This window comes from Neopelma chrysocephalum, unplaced genomic scaffold (genome assembly GCF_003984885.1).
Source record: "Neopelma chrysocephalum unplaced genomic scaffold, ASM398488v2 Primary Assembly neopelma1_68, whole genome shotgun sequence".
NCBI classification, from domain to species: Eukaryota; Metazoa; Chordata; class Aves; order Passeriformes; family Pipridae; genus Neopelma; species Neopelma chrysocephalum.
Genome location: NW_020897727.1, coordinates 7,948,714 through 7,966,589, shown reverse-complemented (window position 1 = coordinate 7,966,589; position 17,876 = coordinate 7,948,714). Strand labels below are relative to the sequence as shown.

The following is a 17,876-nucleotide window of genomic DNA, read 5'->3' as shown; positions in this document are numbered from 1 at the left end:
TAAATGCTGGAATGTCAGTGGTGCTCTTGGCAGGATTTTACCCTGCACTGTTCATTGTGCCATAACTCCAAGGGCTGTATTTTGGTTTCTGCTCCCCACTTGCCCCAGGGCTCTTGTGATTGTTCAGTGTATGATAAACTGATAAATGCACCAAAACTAGAAAAAAAAATGCTCACTTGGATTATTGATTTTGCTGGATTAGCTTTGGGTAACCAAGTGCTGGGAGCTTACTGGAGAGAGAGCACCAAGAGAGGGGTGCAGAGGTGACAGCTTTTACTTTGGGCTGTGACAGACTGAACTCTCCCACGAAGGGAAACCACATCCTTTGTTTTGAAACCATTATTGTTTTTTTAACTGGGATTTTGGAAATGAAATCACAGATTATTTGAACTGATAGGGGTTCGAAATGTGCCCAATAATTGATTCTTATCGAGGTTGGAGGAATATTAGGTGTTATCAGTTGTTGCTTGTGCTTTATGGTGTTGTAACAAAAGCTAAAGAACCACCTCTTGGTTCATGCTTGATTTAACAAGTTGCTCCACAAGCAGATGAACTAATGAGGAATAGTTTTGTTGTGCATTTGGATCCCATATCCCTTAACCCCCCTTAAGCTTTGCATTTGCAAATGAAGCCGTGGCTGGTTTGGAGCTGTGTGTGCAGGGACAGGCCAGGCAGTGCAGCACTGACAGCCCCTGGAGCAGGAGGTGATTCCTGACATCTCCCAGCCCTTCCCTCTTCAGTGGATATCAGGCAGCAACTTCCCACCTCCCTGTCTCTGGGCTGCTGGTTTTTATTACCAGAAACTCCAGCTCTCTCTGGCGTTGGTGATGGCTCATCAGCGATTGCAGAAGTGGCTGGTGACTGGCAGCCAGACAAGGCAGAGTGTTAGAAAAGCCTTTCTCACAGGGAGGGGTGAAGAGAATTTGAAATTTGAAAGTCAGGCTCTTGTAAGGTGATTTAGAGAAACCAAATGTGTATGGAGAGTTTTTGCCCTTTTTCATTTTTAAAAAGTCTCCTTTAGTCTGACTGGCAGCAAGATTGAAATCGATACGTGACGTGTTTACTTCTCATTTACTAGATCAAAGCAGAAGAGCAATTAACATGGGTATTATTATCATTTGTTCATAATATGTTGGTATTGCATGTGTAATTCAGAGCTCAACACACATTGGATGTTTGTTAATCTTCATTTCATATTGAAAAATAGTACCCTGTAGATTCTTGTTTCTTTCACATTTTTCTTAAAGCTGAAATGTTTCTCAGCAGACTTTTCTAGAAAGTATTGGGAGAGTTTCAAAGCTGTTGTGTTGACAGTCACATATCAAAATATTCCCCACTAGATTCTGTCCTCCCATAGGATTATTTCCTTAGGTGTGTGAATAACATCTTTTCCTTGGGAACTGTTACTTGCTTTTTGTTGTGTTTAAAAAAAAAAAATTCGCCTCATTTTTATCGAGTCTGTGATGTACTCAAAAATACCCATTTATTGACATGTCAGACATAGTAAGTTGCACAAAATCTTAAAAATTCTGTGGTGTATCCCCTTATATTCCTTTGGAAATAATATCTGGTGGCATTTGGTTCTGTAGTTACAGTCTTACAAATTTGAAATGCATGTTTGAGCCCCATCTTTGAGGAAACACAAAATATTAAAACTAATTTATTTGGTACGGTAACATAAGTATCATAAAGAGCTACAAAACTTCGAGGATTAAAATGTGAGCTTACCTTCAGCATTCCTTTTATCTCTTTTTTTTTATAGCTACTGAGTTGTAACTGAAGTATTCAGTGTTACTGGTTAGCACACATGCATTATAACTAATTAAATGCCATGAAACTGCACAACTTTGTGACTGACAATATTTTAGGATACTGCAGCCTTCCATGAGAATATTTCTTAGTGTTTCTTTAAAGTTCCGAGGTAAATAAATAAATCAGTAAAAGAAAAAAACCTGTTCATAATTTTTCAGTACTGCTCATATGTACAAGTTGAATGCTGACTTATGTTGAGTATCAGTTGTATATTTCTTGTCAGAAAAACCTGGAGTCATATATATAATATTCTTACATAGTAATAAATTCAATTCTGATCAAATAAATTATCAATGAGCCTAAAGTTTCAAAACCTGTAATTTCAGTGTTTCCATGCAATTAATGAAAATATTTTTGAGTTATTAAGGATTGTGTTAAACCTTTCATTATAATAGATCACACCAAGAAAACCAAATCCAGCCCCCCAAAACCCAAACTTCATATGTGGAAAAGTTAGAGGTGAGGCTTGGATTTTATAATTGTCAGTGGGAAAAACTGGCTTTAGAAGAAATGTCGAGTTAAATATTGCACCATATTTTATAGGCAATTATCCAGTAATTAACTTAATGCAGATTATTCCTGAAGTTATTGGGGTTTGATAGTTTTTCTTAAGATGTGAATTTTATAGGGGTTATTTGCAGGGGCTGTGCAGTGATCTGGAAAATTACATACTCTGTGTAAGAAAACCTGAATCATGCTCCTGTCTTTAAGAAAATGATGTTTTGAAATGGTCTTCAGGATCAAGGTTAAGAATTACTTTTGTTTGAGGGAATGTAGTATAGTTGCAGAAAAATAAGGAGGTTTTTTTTCTTGCTTTTGTAGCTTCTTGATTTGCTGTAATTCTCTAACTGAGATTTGCCTTCTCTTGTCCAGGGGAAGAGTATCAGAGAATTGAATTTGGTGTTAACGAAGTCATTGAGACACAATCATCTGTCCTGAATAACACCGACTACAGTATTTCAAGTACTCTGAATCCTCAGGCTCCAGAATTCATTCTCAGTTGTGCACCTGCTCAGAAACCCCCTGATGACGCTCTCAGTGAAACCAACTACAACTCCATCGACTGCCAGTTCAGCGATCCCGGCCTGGCTTTGGACAGCGGCTCCAACGCGGAAAACGACGGCTTGTCCGGAGGCCTCGGGCAGAGGGAGCGCAAAAAGAAGAAGAAAAGACCCCCTGGATATTACAGTTACCTGGAAGATGTCAGTGATGGCATGGCCCCCCCGGAGGCGCTGGTGAATGGCCACACCAACTCCTCGGGACTGCCCCCGGAGGACACGGAGCTGGCAGGAGACATCCCCTCCCTGGCCACGCCAAGGACTTGCAACAGCCCGGACAACTCCGTGGACTTCGTGCCTGGAGCTGTCCCTGCTGGGGCCGTTCCCAGCGCTCTGGACAATGCCAGGACTGCCGGGCAGCCCGAGGTATGCCGAGTTCCTAATTCTGAACAGTTTTGCCTCCCCTCAGAGGCCGTCAGAGATAGCCCCCTAAGGACAGCTGGTGTACAGTCTTATGCTGGTACTGATACTACTGAAAGTCTTGGCGTTACTAATGGACAAACACTTGAATCCTCTGGTGAGGACACAGCTGCCAATGGGGTAGAATTGCACACTGTGGAAAGCACTGACTCAGACCAAGCTAAGCCTGAGGAAGCTTCACCTACTACTGAGGCAACAGTCCCGGTTGCAGGATCAGTCCCCGTTAATCAGCCTGCAAAATCGTGGGCTAGTCTTTTTCACAATTCCAAGCCCTCTGCTTCCACATCTGTGGTCTATGTTGAGACTAAGTATACCCCTCCTGCCACATCTCCTCTGGTCCCTGAAAAACAGGTTGAAGTCAAAGAGGGACCTGTTCCAGTTTCAGAGGATCCTGTAGCCATAAAGATTGCAGGTATAGTTAATACACACAAGTGGATGTTACACTGGAAGGGTATTAGCTCTGCTTGTAAACAGGAGTGTGCAATATTCATAGAAAACATTCCTCTGGTGATGTTCCCGTGGTAATAAGACAACTGTTCAAACACTGCACGAAGGTTGTAATTTGAATAAACTAGTTTTGTATCCCTCTGAGTAAACATTCCAAGCAGGGATTGCCATGTCATTATCCCAGATACGGTAAAACTGTTGCTGCTTGTCAAACAATGTGTTTAAATGATCTGTGGTTTTAAATAGGCTGGTTGTGTTCAGCTCTGTGCTGTTGTAACAAGGAGAATAGGAAATGGTGTTACTTTATCCAGTATTTATTATCTTGTAGTGCATTCCATTGCAACAAGAGTATTAATGTATTTACACGAAAGTAGCTGAAATTCCTGGACACTGAACAGCAGCTGAAGTGTAACATCTAAATAGGTCTTTCTTCAGAAATTCTAATGCAGGAATATTATATTCACTGATGTGCTGTTTGAGAGGTCTGTCCTTCCAATTTTGAAGAATTATCCTTAACTGTTATAAACAATATTATTTTATCCAACAACAGGCTATTGCCTGCTCAAGAAAAACCATAAGGAGCTGTCCAGAGGGTACATCAGGAAAGGGAACGAGTGATACAAAGGCTTTCACTGTTGGTCCTGTCATATTTGTGGTTCTAATGAGATATGCTGGAAAATGCAGGAGATCCTTTTTGCAGGTTCGGTCAGAAAACACCAAGTTTTCCCAGTTGGTTGCATTTTGTATCATTAATTCATGAATGTTGAGACAAAAGTAATTAATTTAAATCTGTGAATTAGTCTGTAGGTGAAAAGGCTGGTGAGAAATCCTACCATTTGTGCTACAAACTAATTTATAAGTGCAATGATTGTTTGGGTGTGACAGCTTCGAGTCAGATTCCTACTCTGACAGAAGCTGACCTGGAGATAACTATTCAGAATGCCCAGAAGTAGATCCTGCCCCTCTTCCCCTCCTTACTCAGAGCTGTCTGTTGAGAGAAAAGCTGTCAGAATAATTTGTACTTTCCACTTAGGTGTTACAAACACAGTTGACTGTATTAAAAAAAATATATAAGCAGGTGATTCCAGTTTGTATGATGCCATATATGTGGAGAATGATGTAGTCTTAAAATCTCAAGCTATCCTTTAGTAATGACTTTTGACTTAAAACTGTTTTGTGACAAGCATACAGCTAAAACTGCTTGCCATAAATGAAAAAAGGTTTTTTATCTTGTCCAAGTTGCTTCAGCTCTAAGTTAACTTTCTGAACTTTTACTGTTTCTGTACTATTTTTTGCCACCAGGTGGGAGCAGAGCTTTTTGTTTTGTCTTAAATGTAGTAAAATAGCAATGTCATTTTTATGCAAGTTCTCTTTTGCACCTTCACTATTAGTTGTTTAAGCAGGGGGATAATCTGAGTGTAGATAAGAGGACTTCAACTGCTCATAGTAGCTGATTTAGGTAGGAGTTATGTTGCTGCAATTTCTGTAATTTAGATGCTGCTGATTTTGGTATAAAATGTTTACTTGAAGATGTGAATGTCATGTAAATGTAATCAGTGCTTTGCTCTGTGGAAAAAGGAGGTTTTTCTTTATTTTCCATTCTTTGGTGTTCTCTGTCCTGTTTGGAAAATAGGAACCTCAGTGCTTTGTTCAACACCCACACTCATGGTTGGTAGTAGAATTAGAGAAGAGGATCTGGAAGTTTTAGGGAGTTGAGGAGTGTCCTCAGTAAAGCTGAAGAAGAAGTTTTTTCCCACTGTGTGTTAATACCAATTTACATGGAAAAGGAGGAAGATAACTCCAATTCTGTTGTTGCTGTTGAGGACTTGATGGAAATGCCAGTCTGTGGGCATTAGTTCTCAAGGAAGATTCCACAGTGCAGCAGTGAAAATAGAAGTAAGGTTTGAAAACCATGTAGGCAAACATGGAAAATTTGGATTTACTTTGTCTCAGTTGAGATGGTTGGAGTGACCACAGATGTAAATTTACATGATGATTCACTGTTCTCCCAAGACTAGAGAAAAAGAAAGGAATTAGTTCAAATTGTAAGAAAGGTGTTTCAATATTACATATTAGAAAATATTTTGTTATTGTAAAGGTAGGTAAGGTAAAGGAGCACTTAAGGAGTTGTGGAGTGGAGACATGCAAGGTTTGGGGGTGTTATAAATGACTTCATAAATGTAGCCTGTTGCATTCTTGCAGATACTGATTTTGTGTAGGATTATCCAGCAGTGTTGTCCTGGGATTTTTTAATCATTGTCCAGTTTGAAGAAAGATCTGAGAGACAAAATATTCTCCAAATAGGGGCCTCAGGCTGAGTGTTGAATATCTAAGGTTAAATTCCTAACTTTTAACAAGTGTCTTCAGCCTGGAGACTGTGTCCACGTGGTTCCTCTCTTGTTAAACTTTGGACTTACTTTGATAAGGAAATAACCTCTTCTAGAAAAAAATTGGCAGATATTTGTAATAACAAGACCTGGTGAATGAACTTTAGCAAAATGTGTTTTGTTTACCTACAAAAATGTTAATACTGTTCTAGATCTGTTTTCAAATCGAGGCCTTTTCACAAGTCATTCTCCAAAGGGAATGTGAGTTCTTTTTGATTAATAACTTGAGCTTTCTAACAGGTTTTGAAATTTTAAGATTGTTTTTTTCATGGTTCTGAGTGTATTTTTCTTCTGATGCTCTTGTAAAAGTTCTTTTAGTTTCTGTGTAAATGTTAGATGGAGATGTGGTATTGAATGCTGTACACAAAGGTAATTCTTTGTTAAAAGAAATAAACTCACAGTAATTGCACTAGACACTGCTACAAAGCAGTTTTATGACCACAAGAGGATGCTAAAGGTCCTAATAATATCTTTCTTTAGCATGGTGCAAAAATAGGGAAGAGTTAGTCAAAAGTTGCTGATAGACATTCAAAATATAAATTTTTTCTTCTATTTTTATCCTAATTTCCAACAGTGCTTAGTTATATTAACAGAAAGATTGTATGTGTGCACAGCACAGTTCAAATGTTACTGCTTTGTTAATATATCCTGGAATACTTGAGCAGTAATTTAATAACTATTTCAGCACTCACAGAGGAGTTTTCACCTGCATCTCTGCTACATTTTCCATTTTCCATCTTATTTTTTTGTCTGCTCTTTCAGCTGCCAGGTTCTTTATGTAATAGGTGACTGATTTAAAAATGACCTATTTTTTTGTCATTTTTATATGGTGAGAACTGGTGGTATCTGCAGGAAATACAATCTTATATGTAAGGAGATAGTTTGGAAGTAGAAGGACGTGGATTTTGTTGGCAGTTCTGCCACCTCCTCTGCTTAGTTATGGCTTTGTGCCTCTGTTTTTCCACCTGTGTCATGTTATTTTATCTCTCCTTCTAGAGAATAGCTCAAACTCTTTAGGTTTATGCAGGGTAGCATATAAGGGTCCTCACATCTATTATAGAAATAAATAATCCCCTTGGCAGACAATTGCCACGTTCATTTACATCTGTTTGTTCTGACTTGTATACCTCTTGTCCTTATTTTGCAAATTTAAGATACACCAGGTCAAATATTTTTCTTTAAACAGTTTTTATTTGGGGACCTAAATAACAGGTCAGGATTCCTGGAAAAACTCCCTGTGTTGCTCTTGTTTCATAACTGAGGCACAATTATGTGCAGTGGTTTCTAAGTTTTAAACTTCATTGCTGAAGGTTTTGGAAGCAGGAAAACAGTTGGAATTACATTATGTAAGGCTGTTATCTCGTAGATTTTGCAAGTCTTAAACCAGTAAATAAAACAGCCTGTTCTGAAGAGCACAGTAACATCTGTCTGTCTGTTTGCACTGAGATGTTTTTGTTGTAAGATAGTGGATGGTGAAACCTGTGAACTGGGACTGCTCTGCCATCTTCATTTCCCTTTCAAGCAGAAGAATTTGGGAAATACTTCCTAAAACTGGGGACGAGTGCTGCCAGCTAATGGGATTTTATATCTATGTATCTATATAAATAAAAGTATCTGCTTTTAAGGAAACAAAAATAAAACCAAATAGGTCTTGTCAGTTTTGAAATGCCAGTGGTTGGTTTTTGTCCCAGCATCCTCCCGACCCGAATTCCAGGATGTCTCCGGTGGAAGAAACACGTCTGGTTTGAAATACAAGCAGGGCTTAAATGGAGTGAAAATGATTTGCTGAAGTTTCTGGAAATCTTGTACATTGAACTGAATTATTTTGTGATGCAGCAACAGATACTTGTTTGATGGCCACATGTGAGTTTTGTTGATGCTCAATTTGCTGTTTCTCATCCTGCAGAAATACTGGAAAGTGTAAGGCTAATACATAAACCAGTGTCTTTGCAACCCCGAGGGCTGATCAACAAAGGAAACTGGTGCTACATCAATGCTGTATCCTTCCCTGGAAAAAATAATACTCTTAAGTTAAAATTTGTGTAGTATATCTGTCAAAGTTTTTCTGGATTTCTCTGGTAAGTATTTTATAAAAGTGTTTGTCTTCCCAGATCCTGCTGCTGTGGTTAAGATGTGAAATGTTGCAGCTAGAAATCCAGGGGGATTTGGGATCCTTGAGCCTCATGTCCAGAGTTCCCCTCCAGTCCTGTTTGCAGTTGTTGCCTGTGTCAAAATATTGCAGAACTGTAACTTCCTCCTGATTGAAAACCTTTTAATTTCTAATTATGTTTACTCTGTGCATCAGTTTAGGTGGTTATTTATCTTTTGTATTTGAAGTAACTGTCCTGATTCTTGGGCTTTGTCTTGGCAGTTGGTAAGGGGATCATTTGGGTTTTTGTTGAGCAGGCTGTCACTATTATTGTTTAAAATATTCCTTTTGCACATTACATTGTGGAGGATGAGCCTGCTTTTAATGTATTGGAATTGTATTCTCCTGCAAAAATAACTTTTACTCTGGGGAACGGAGATTGTCCTTTAATGTTAAATTATGATATTAATAAAAATCATTCATGATTTTTAAAATTATCTCCTGTGTTAGCAAGGCTCACTGTGAGTGACATTTGGGATACCTCGAGTGCTGGTAGTGCAAGGGAAAAATACTAAGACCAATTTCAAGACTGATCATGACAGAGCCTAATAAACTATTTCCAGACCAACAATTGTGCTTTAAACTTCAGCTTTTATCTTATATAACCATTTGTGCACTGAGCTGTTACATATACATATTAGCTCCCATTTTTTGTCTTGAAGTGTTACATGAGAATTTGTTATTCAATTTTTGCACACTGTGGGGATCAAATTAATATCTCTTTGTAACTGTTGAGATCGATGCCTTTTTTGTAATTTCCCTCCAGTCTTTTAATGCATGTCCTGTGTTCACTGGTCTCACCAAGTAGGTGATTTTAAACTGTTATTCTGCCAGTGTACTCTGGAGTTTCACTGGTTGCTCCCAACTCCTGACACTGCAGAATGTCTCACATCACAGAGAGTTACTTTTGGTTTGGGTACAGGGGTGAATCACCACCTTTGACGTAAAATCTGTTGGCTTCTTCCATTCTTCTCTGAAAGCATGTTACAGGTTATCTCTTGCCAATTTTCAAATTGTTAATTTTATAAAGCCTTTTCTGTGAAGGTTCTTTTCCTCTCCTGCACCTCCACAAAATGTTTTCCTTTTTGCCATGATTAAAATGTCACTGAAATCACTGCATGTTATAAAAAACTGTGTTTTTTTTAGTATGACTTCTACACATCATTGCTTAATGTTGTGATAAAACTTCATCTTCTTTTCCAGTGTTATGGGATTTAGCGACATAATAAAAATATAGAGTTTGCATAGAATTTGAAATATAACTGAATATTTGGTTAATATACAGATGAATTTTCTGCATATTTCCTTAATGCCACTGCATAGACCCTGCAGGCCTTGGTTGCTTGCCCACCAATGTATCATTTAATGAAGTCCATTCCAATGTATTCCAAATCGCAGAGGCCGTGTACCTCAACTCCAATGCTAGACAGTTTGTAAGTAGCTTGGGAAAAGGGAATAAAAAGTCTGGGATCTGACTGAGCTCGTTCAGAAATAACAAATGATCGTTGTTGAAACTTGCTCCGTATCCAGGAGTCTGTCTCGTGTGGTTTTTGGGTGATCCATGCCTTTTATAATGAACTTGGTATTTTACAACTCCTTGACTAGTCAAGGAGGATACTTCCTGTTGCCTCGGGAATATCAGTTGTAAATTGTGTTTAATATGCAAAAATGAACCAACCAAACACCTGGGGTTCATTACAGTGATCAGGTTGGGTTTTATGTCTTTACTCAGACTTTGTGATGATATTCTATTTTTTGGCAGTCGTAATGGCAATGATCTGATTGTATTATTTGTCCTTCTAAGTCTTAACTTGCTGCTCATGTGGAGTTGTTCCTTCCATTCTGTTGCAGTGTTCGTTTAATGAATGAGTTCACTAATATGCCTGTACCTCCTAAAGCAAAGCAAGGTGAGTGGGAATACGGACAGAAAAGTCATAAAGTGGTGGTAAGAAGGCTTTGGGGTAAGGATCTCATTGGGTGATGTACTTGAGACCTCTAAATACTGGTGCTTGATCCTCTTTAGGGCTCTTTGGGAGTCTGGGATTTCTCAAAACCTTACAAAATTTGCTGTTGCTTTTGTGTCAGTGTTGCACTTTTTCTTATTGGTGATGCATGTCAAGAAGTCAGAGGTGTTACACCTTAAATTTTTTCTTCTATGTGGTGGACCAGTGTACAAGTGCAATAAGAATAGTTTTTGTTGAAGGTTCACTTAATTTTTAAGATTTCTTCTCAGAACATGCCCTTTCTAACAAAATCATGTAAAAAATACAGTATTTTACTCCACTTCCTACCTTACCTATTTCCAGCTGTTTGGTTTATCACATTGCTCAATTCTATCATCCTTCCTTAAATCCTGAACTCTCCCATTCATTTGGAACAAAAGGGGCCAGAACAGGTCTGCTGAGCAGTTGGAGATTGCCTGCAGGAATACTATCTTGGCTTCTGATTCCAGAGTGAAAGCTTTAAAAGTGTTTGACTCCTGCTAATGCAGATTTAGGCTCAACGATGATCATGTAGCAAGGAGTAGAATATTTTTTGATGCAAATAAATTATCTTACAGATTTCAGGGTTTTTTTAATTTTAATCTTAAGCAAGTCTGTTGTATTACAAACTTACAGAAACAAGCACATTCCTGAAACTTTTTTATGTAACGTGATAAGAAAATATTGCAAGGAGCTGGTTGTTCCAGTGATTTCCAAACAGTTCAGACATTTCTGTGGTTTCTTTCTGTAAAACAAATCTCACTGGCTTATGCAACTTATTATACTTCTAGGTCATTTCATTGTGTAGTTTTCAAGTACAGTTTCGAGGCCTTGTATTGCCATTAGGTGGAACATTCTGTCAAACTGTTTCTTGGTTTGTTTTTTTTTCTCCAGTGAGGGAACATGATCTGTTAGAATTGCAAATACATACAAGCTTTTAAGAAGTGTTCTTCGAGTACAAAAATTTAAATAGAACTGGAATGTTCTTTTATGAACATTCTTTTATGAACATTTATGATAGCTTTGGATATTCTTGTTAATCTTCAGAGTGTTTATTAACTTTCCTAGAGCATCTGTCAGTCTATGCAGGGTGATGTAAGATGGTTTTTTAAAAAAATGTTTACAGATAAGAGTACCAAGATTAGAATAAAACTATTAGTAAATAAATGCTGAGCTCCAAAATCTAGTGATGTGTGAGGAGAATATTAATGTATAATGTAGAAAAACTTCTCTAGATTGTTACTTATATTTATTTCTCTTTTGCTTTGCAGCTTTAGGTGATAAAATAGTGAGAGACATCCGACCAGGAGCTGCCTTTGAACCGACCTACATTTATAGACTCTTGACGGTTATAAAGTCGAGTCTGTCAGAAAAGGTGGGACTTAAAATCCTTGACTCCCTGTCACTGAAACTGTGTAAAGCCACACATCAGATTCTGTGCTCAAACACCACGAAAATCAGCTAATTGATAGCTCGTTATAATGAAGCTCATTATAATGAAGACATAACATCTTGGGACTTGAATTAGTTAATTGTAGGTTTGGCAGTTTGATGTGTCAGAATAATGAAAAAATTGCTATTGGAATGGAACATCTCTTTTTATAATGAAGTTACCAATGGATTGACATTTAAGAAATGAGCAGTTGTTCATTTTTGTGAGGGATTCAGCCTGGAATGGTCAAAGGTCCAGAGACTTCAAAATACTATTTCAGGTTTAGTTTCAATTTAAAGAAAAGGTATTAGTTGAAACTATCTTTTGATTTGGCTGTGGCTTGACATCAACTCTTAATAGTGGTTTTAAAAGAAATAGGGGAAAAAAACCCCAGCTCACGTGTTAAATGGAATTTGTATTGAGGAGAATGCAAAAATGCCACGTGAAGCTTATGGGTGTATTTGCTTAGGGCAGTTTGGTTTGAACTGGTTAAAAATATGGTGCTGTTACAGTAAAATTTAAACTTTATTTGACATTATAACTTAGGCTCAGTAGTTGCTGAATAAGCTAAATTAGTAGGAGAAAGCTGGATGGTCCATCTCATGAACCTTCTGTTAAAAGGAAACCATGAAAATGTCATAGAATTAATTGAAAAAAATGTTTTATTCAGGGCAGGCAAGAGGATGCTGAAGAATACTTGGGATTTATCCTCAATGGACTACATGAAGAAATGCTGACCCTCAAGAAACTTCTCTCTCCACATAATGAAAGTTAGTGGATATTTTTTTTTCCCTTGGTAGAAAACAATTTATTTCAAATATTGTGTTTGTATGGTGATTCTGTAACACAGAGTAATGTTTAGAGTAGATGTTGAGATGGGGTAGAATGCTATGTTTTAGGGGACTCTGACATTACCAAATAATATTTTGTTAAAATCTGGATAAAATGAGCCCATTCTGTAGTTTATAAATGATCTGAAGTTACTGGGTATTTAGAAGAGCACCATCAGTCTGTAAATGCTCTGAATGACAGTCAGTCATATACCTGGTCCTCCTGACCAATAAAATTCTATATTACAAATGTATACATTATTTGAGGTTCACTCAAGTTGACTGGTCTTGTCTGAAGCATAGGGATGTTTGTCATTCATAATACCTGCAGTGTCAGTTGTTTTCTGGGGTTTTGGCTCTCTCAGTGGGAGCTCAAAATAGATCAGTGTCTTTTTTCACTGATCTTTAAACCACTGTTAAAAGTCTTCTTTTTGAAGTGGAAAGTTCTAGACTAAAGGCTAATTTATATCCAGTATAAAACAGCATATTAAATGATTTTAAAATTCCTACTGACAAAGTCAGTGAAGAATTTTTCTTTGGAAGAATTACCAGAATTGTATGCAAAGTAAAATGCCATTTTGTTTTATAGTGGCTTTATGGTTGAGCCCTCTGTTAAAAATGAAACAAAATACTGTGAGCCTTAGCCAAGTATAGAGTTAAGATCCCTAGTTATCCAATTTCTCTTTAGTTGGGTAAATTTTTTAAGATTTAAAATGTTCATTCCACATGTTCTGTAACTGTGTGCAGTTTATAGCCTCCTGACTTCGGCACTTGCAGAGAAAATATTTGCTAAGCCTTGGGTTCCCTGTAAAATACCTGTGCAGAGAAGGAGGTGTATTTAATAATGGTTTAATTATGTTTCCAGAATAACACTTGACTTTCTAATTTTCTACCCCATAAATTTACTGCTATAAATATATCAAACTTTGCTGGAAAACTCCATTTATTTACATACAGTCATCAGTGAGCTGGGTTCTGTTAACACAGGATGTGTCCAGCTAGGAGTGAGCCTGGAAAACGCTTGTTCTCTTTTATCAAATCAATTGATCTGTGGAAGCATTTTATCCTTGGAAAGGATTATTATTATTATTATTATTATTATTATTCCCGTTGGGTTATTTGCCTTTCAAATTCTTTATCTATCTATTTGTTTTATTCATAAAAAACTCAACGTGGGGTTTTTTTCTTGGTCACCTGAAGAACTGTCGGTGTCCAACGGCCCCGAGGCTCAGGCTGTTCCCGAGGAAGAGGAGCAGGAGGAACAAGGGGAAGGCAGTGAGGACGAGTGGGAGCAAGTGGGACCTCGCAACAAGTCCTCAGTCACTCGCCAGGCTGACTTTGTGCAGACTCCAATCACTGATATCTTTGGTGGTCACATAAGGTACGGTACTTTTAAGTGTCTTGAAAGAAAAACTTTTGAGAAGCAAAGCGTTGCACATAGAAAATATGCTTGGAATATTAATGTCTTAAGAATTCCAGCTGCCTAATTTTTGTGTCCTCTGAGAATTCTTGACTCGTGTTGTAAATAAGGATACTAAGAGATAATGAGATTTACAAAGAGTTAAATCTTGTGAGTGAAAGAAGGAAATAAAGTAAAAAATTATGGGCTTTTAGTTCTTTAGACACTTAATGCTTCCCAGAGAAAGTTATGTGTTATAGTTAATAAATGTTAAAAGCAAAAGGAGTCTGGAAAAATATAAATTACTACAAGATGTTACTGGAATGAAAAGAATGTGGGACATTACTTATATTCAGGTCTGATACCAGATGAAGGCAGAAAGTAGATCCTGAAAGAATATTTTTTGGAAAGGAAGCCTCATGACTTGTTTGGAGAAATGTGTAATTTAAAATGAAAGCAAAGTAAACACTTGCTAAAAACATATTCAAAACAAAACTGCTAGACTTGAAGAATTATTTTTAAATTGGAGACAGACACTTAATTGCTGGTGTTTGACTCTCTTGTGTTGCCAGATATTCAGTCTAGAAGTGTGAATAATGTGGGCTAGTGCCTTCTGCCTGTGAAATGCTCTGAAATTATTTATTCTCCTGGGTTTCGAGCCAGACAGCTGGCAAATAAAATTATATTTTCCATAGAATTTGGCAGACAGATGTTTGTAGGTATTGATGGAATTCTACATCGAGGGCTCACGTACCCAAGGGGTTGTTATACCTTAAATAAATACCTTAAATGTATTTATCATGGTCAGGGTTGTTTAGATCTCTACTTGATTCCGTTAGTTTTTGTATTAAAATCCTGAGTGAATGCTGTTTTCTGTGGAAGTCCACAGAAAATGATGTAAAGCAAAGGTGATACTGAAAAAAGGCAAAAACTTGCATCAAGGGTCCAATCCAACATCTGCTGTTTGCTGTCACTTATCCCTCCCACCAGGCCACACAATTTGCCAAAGGAACAACATCCCATGGGATGTTGGAAAGCCTCGTCCTCTGAGGCTGAGGGTGGAGATAGGAAGGATTGAATATGGAAATGGCAGTAGAATTCCACTAAATGAAAGCATCAGAAACTGGAAAAATGAAGTGGAAAAAGCAGCCAGGAAAAGATGGTTTGAATTGGCATCTTCAGGTTTGGGAAACTTTTGAATTGGGAAGCTTAAGGCTTGGGAAACTTTGGGCTGGCCTTGCAAGACTCGAGTCTATTAAATACCTATTAGGCAGACAACCCATAAAGTCTTCCTTAGCAATGTGAGACTTAAATGTGCAAGTACAAGGTTTGCCTGAAAAATTCTTAATGTAGAATTTATGCAGTGCCCAATTAATTATTCACTGCAAATGATGCATTTTCCCTTGTCCAGCTGAGATTTGTAGTTATCCTAATAAGTGATGCTGCTACAGAAAAATCATAATCCAGCAAAGGCTTTGCTATCATATCAATTTCTGCATATCTTTGTGAAGAAAATGTTCTGAACAAATATGACAATATAATTTCTAATATTTTTTTTTAAAGTTTTTCTTAACATTCTTATTTGAGAATATTACTGCTGTTATTCATTAAATTTTAATACCTGATCTTGAACACAGTTGGAGCTGTTAACATTTTTCTCTGGATTATTGCTCTCAAAAAAAAATAATTAGGAAGTGTATCCAAAAGCAGGGAAGGGTTTGTTTATTGAAACACTGCTCTTGCCATGTGCTGAAGGTTTTGTCCTTTAACACAGCCAAGGAGGAAGTGTTAAACTGAAATAATGATGCTACTGTTTTCCATACCCTCCCTTTCCTCTAAAGGATATATATTTGCCAATATAAAGCTGCATTGGCTGTTTCTGTTGGTGCTTCAGGGCCTTCCCTGAGTCAAAGGGGCTCTTTTGTTTAACCTGCATTAATCTGAACATCATTTCCTACCTGACTTGGAGACATTCCAGCCTGGCCACATGGATCAGAGCTGTGTTAATTATAATTGTATTTTCAAGCCTTGTAGTGCATACCACCATAATAAATGAATAATTTCTTTGGCTGTGTGTAAAGCCACGTTTTTGTAGAAGCTGGAGCTTTTTAATGCAAGTACTGCCTTCAAAATAAAAGAAAAAAAAATCTTCATTTTTTTTCAGTGAAGTTTAAGACAAATGAAAGTCAGGAAGATCCACTTAGTGCAGTGAACAAAACAGTGCTCACCAAACCAGGCTACTTAAAAGCTGCAACTGAACACACTTCAAACAAAAACAAAACCCCAAAAAAACCCAGAAAACATGTTCTCATGCCCCAGGTCGTTACCTCTGCTAGTTTTCCAAAAGGCTCCAATTTATGTACAAAGGAGTAAGTACATGGAGGAAGTCTGGACACAGAAAATGATGGGAGGAAAAGGAAATGCCAGTCCTTGATGGAGCAAAGTTTGTATTTCCTGTGGCAAGATTTAAGCAAACAATTTAAAATCACTGTGAAACTGGTCTTAGTGAAGTGACTAAAAAATTAGTGTATTTTTATTAGAGAATCTGGAATCAGTTGTAACTTTTACAGCAGAACACAGATAAGCATTAGGACTTTGCACTTCTGAAGATGTGTTGGGAAATGTAATTTCAAAACTAACACAAAAAGAGCCTGGAGGTGAATTTCTTTTTTAAATGCATTATCAAAAATTTCAGACTTTTTCTTTAACCTTTTGATGCTTATCCAATAGCTGTTTTAATCTTTGCATAAATAAAACAATTCAGTTATATCCCATTCAGTATGTCCTTAGTGGATGTTAAAACCCTTTAAATAGCAGTGAGTGTTTCCTGTTGAGCCTTAAAGCTTAACCTTTGTATTTGTGTCTTGCTTTGAATTTCATATAAATTGAGTTACTTAAGTAACTTTATTCTGACTTGAAGGTTCTGTATTGTCGAAAATGGCACTTTATTACATTTTAACTTTTTTTCCCCCCTAGATCTGTTGTTTACCAGCAGAGTTCCAAGGAGTCTGCTACACTGCAACCTTTCTTCACCCTGCAGCTGGACATCCAGTCAGACAAGATCCGCACAGTGCAGGATGCCTTGGAAAGTTTGGTGGCAAGAGAGTCTGTCCAGGGATACACCACAAAAACCAAGCAGGAGGTGTGTTCTGCTGAGCCCTTTCTTTACAGCCAACTGCTAAAGTTTTTAAAAGGGTTTTTATACAGCTTTTGCTTTACAGATAGTTGTTTGAACACTCTTACATTAACAAAAGAGGGAGGAGCTTTCCCAAGTGTCCTGCAGCAGTAAAATGCCTTAGATGTGAGCACATACACTGAGAGGAAAAGAATTAACTCTTAACCAAAAGCATGCCTGTAAATAGCTGGTGTAGTAATTTATTGGAGATTTTACTGCAGTGTATATTAAATTACAGAGTGAACTGTGGTAATAATACACATTGTTATGTTTAGCTGATCATAACATACTGATTCCTGGGAATTGCCAGATTTTGTTAGTAAAGGAGCAGCTCTTCAAAGTATCATTTCAAACCAGGCTCTTGCTTCAGGAAGAAAACTCCTGGAGCAGAACACTTGCCTGGTTGTGTGTGTGGCTGTCCTTGAGGGGTTTTGGTTTCCACACTTCACTTACAGATCAAAAATGGAAATATTCATTGATGGGAGACCCGATAAAAGTCAGTGTAGAACCTCTCTAAAATGTTGGATAATCATGATCTTTCTCTCTGGATTACTAATCTGAAATGTTTCAAAAGCCAGTAAAACCTCCATTCAGTGTCCTTGGCACTCTGTAGGTGACTGGTTTGCTGTACACCTGAAAAACCAACTTGTCAGTAATATTATATTCAGTTTTAGGTGATTGGTTCACAAACTTGCAGAATGTCCTGAGTTGGAAGGGACCCCCAAGGAACACCCAAGTCCAACTCCCTGCCCAGGACAGCCCCAAAAATTACACCTTGAAGAAAT

The 17,876-nt window shown here is 37.6% G+C and overlaps 1 protein-coding gene across 1 annotated transcript in view; it reads left to right on the top strand.

Moving 5' to 3' along the window:
- USP10 (ubiquitin specific peptidase 10) overlaps positions 1-17,876 on the top strand; it is a 48,812-nt gene that overhangs the window by 23,520 nt on the left and 7,416 nt on the right. Inside the window, exons 4-11 of the mRNA XM_027685008.1 lie at positions 2,686-3,702; positions 8,031-8,122; positions 9,597-9,706; positions 10,125-10,180; positions 11,527-11,630; positions 12,358-12,457; positions 13,718-13,898; positions 16,893-17,058. Coding sequence (XP_027540809.1) covers positions 2,686-3,702; positions 8,031-8,122; positions 9,597-9,706; positions 10,125-10,180; positions 11,527-11,630; positions 12,358-12,457; positions 13,718-13,898; positions 16,893-17,058 — 1,826 coding nt within the window. The remainder of the gene's footprint in view (positions 1-2,685; positions 3,703-8,030; positions 8,123-9,596; positions 9,707-10,124; positions 10,181-11,526; positions 11,631-12,357; positions 12,458-13,717; positions 13,899-16,892; positions 17,059-17,876) is intronic.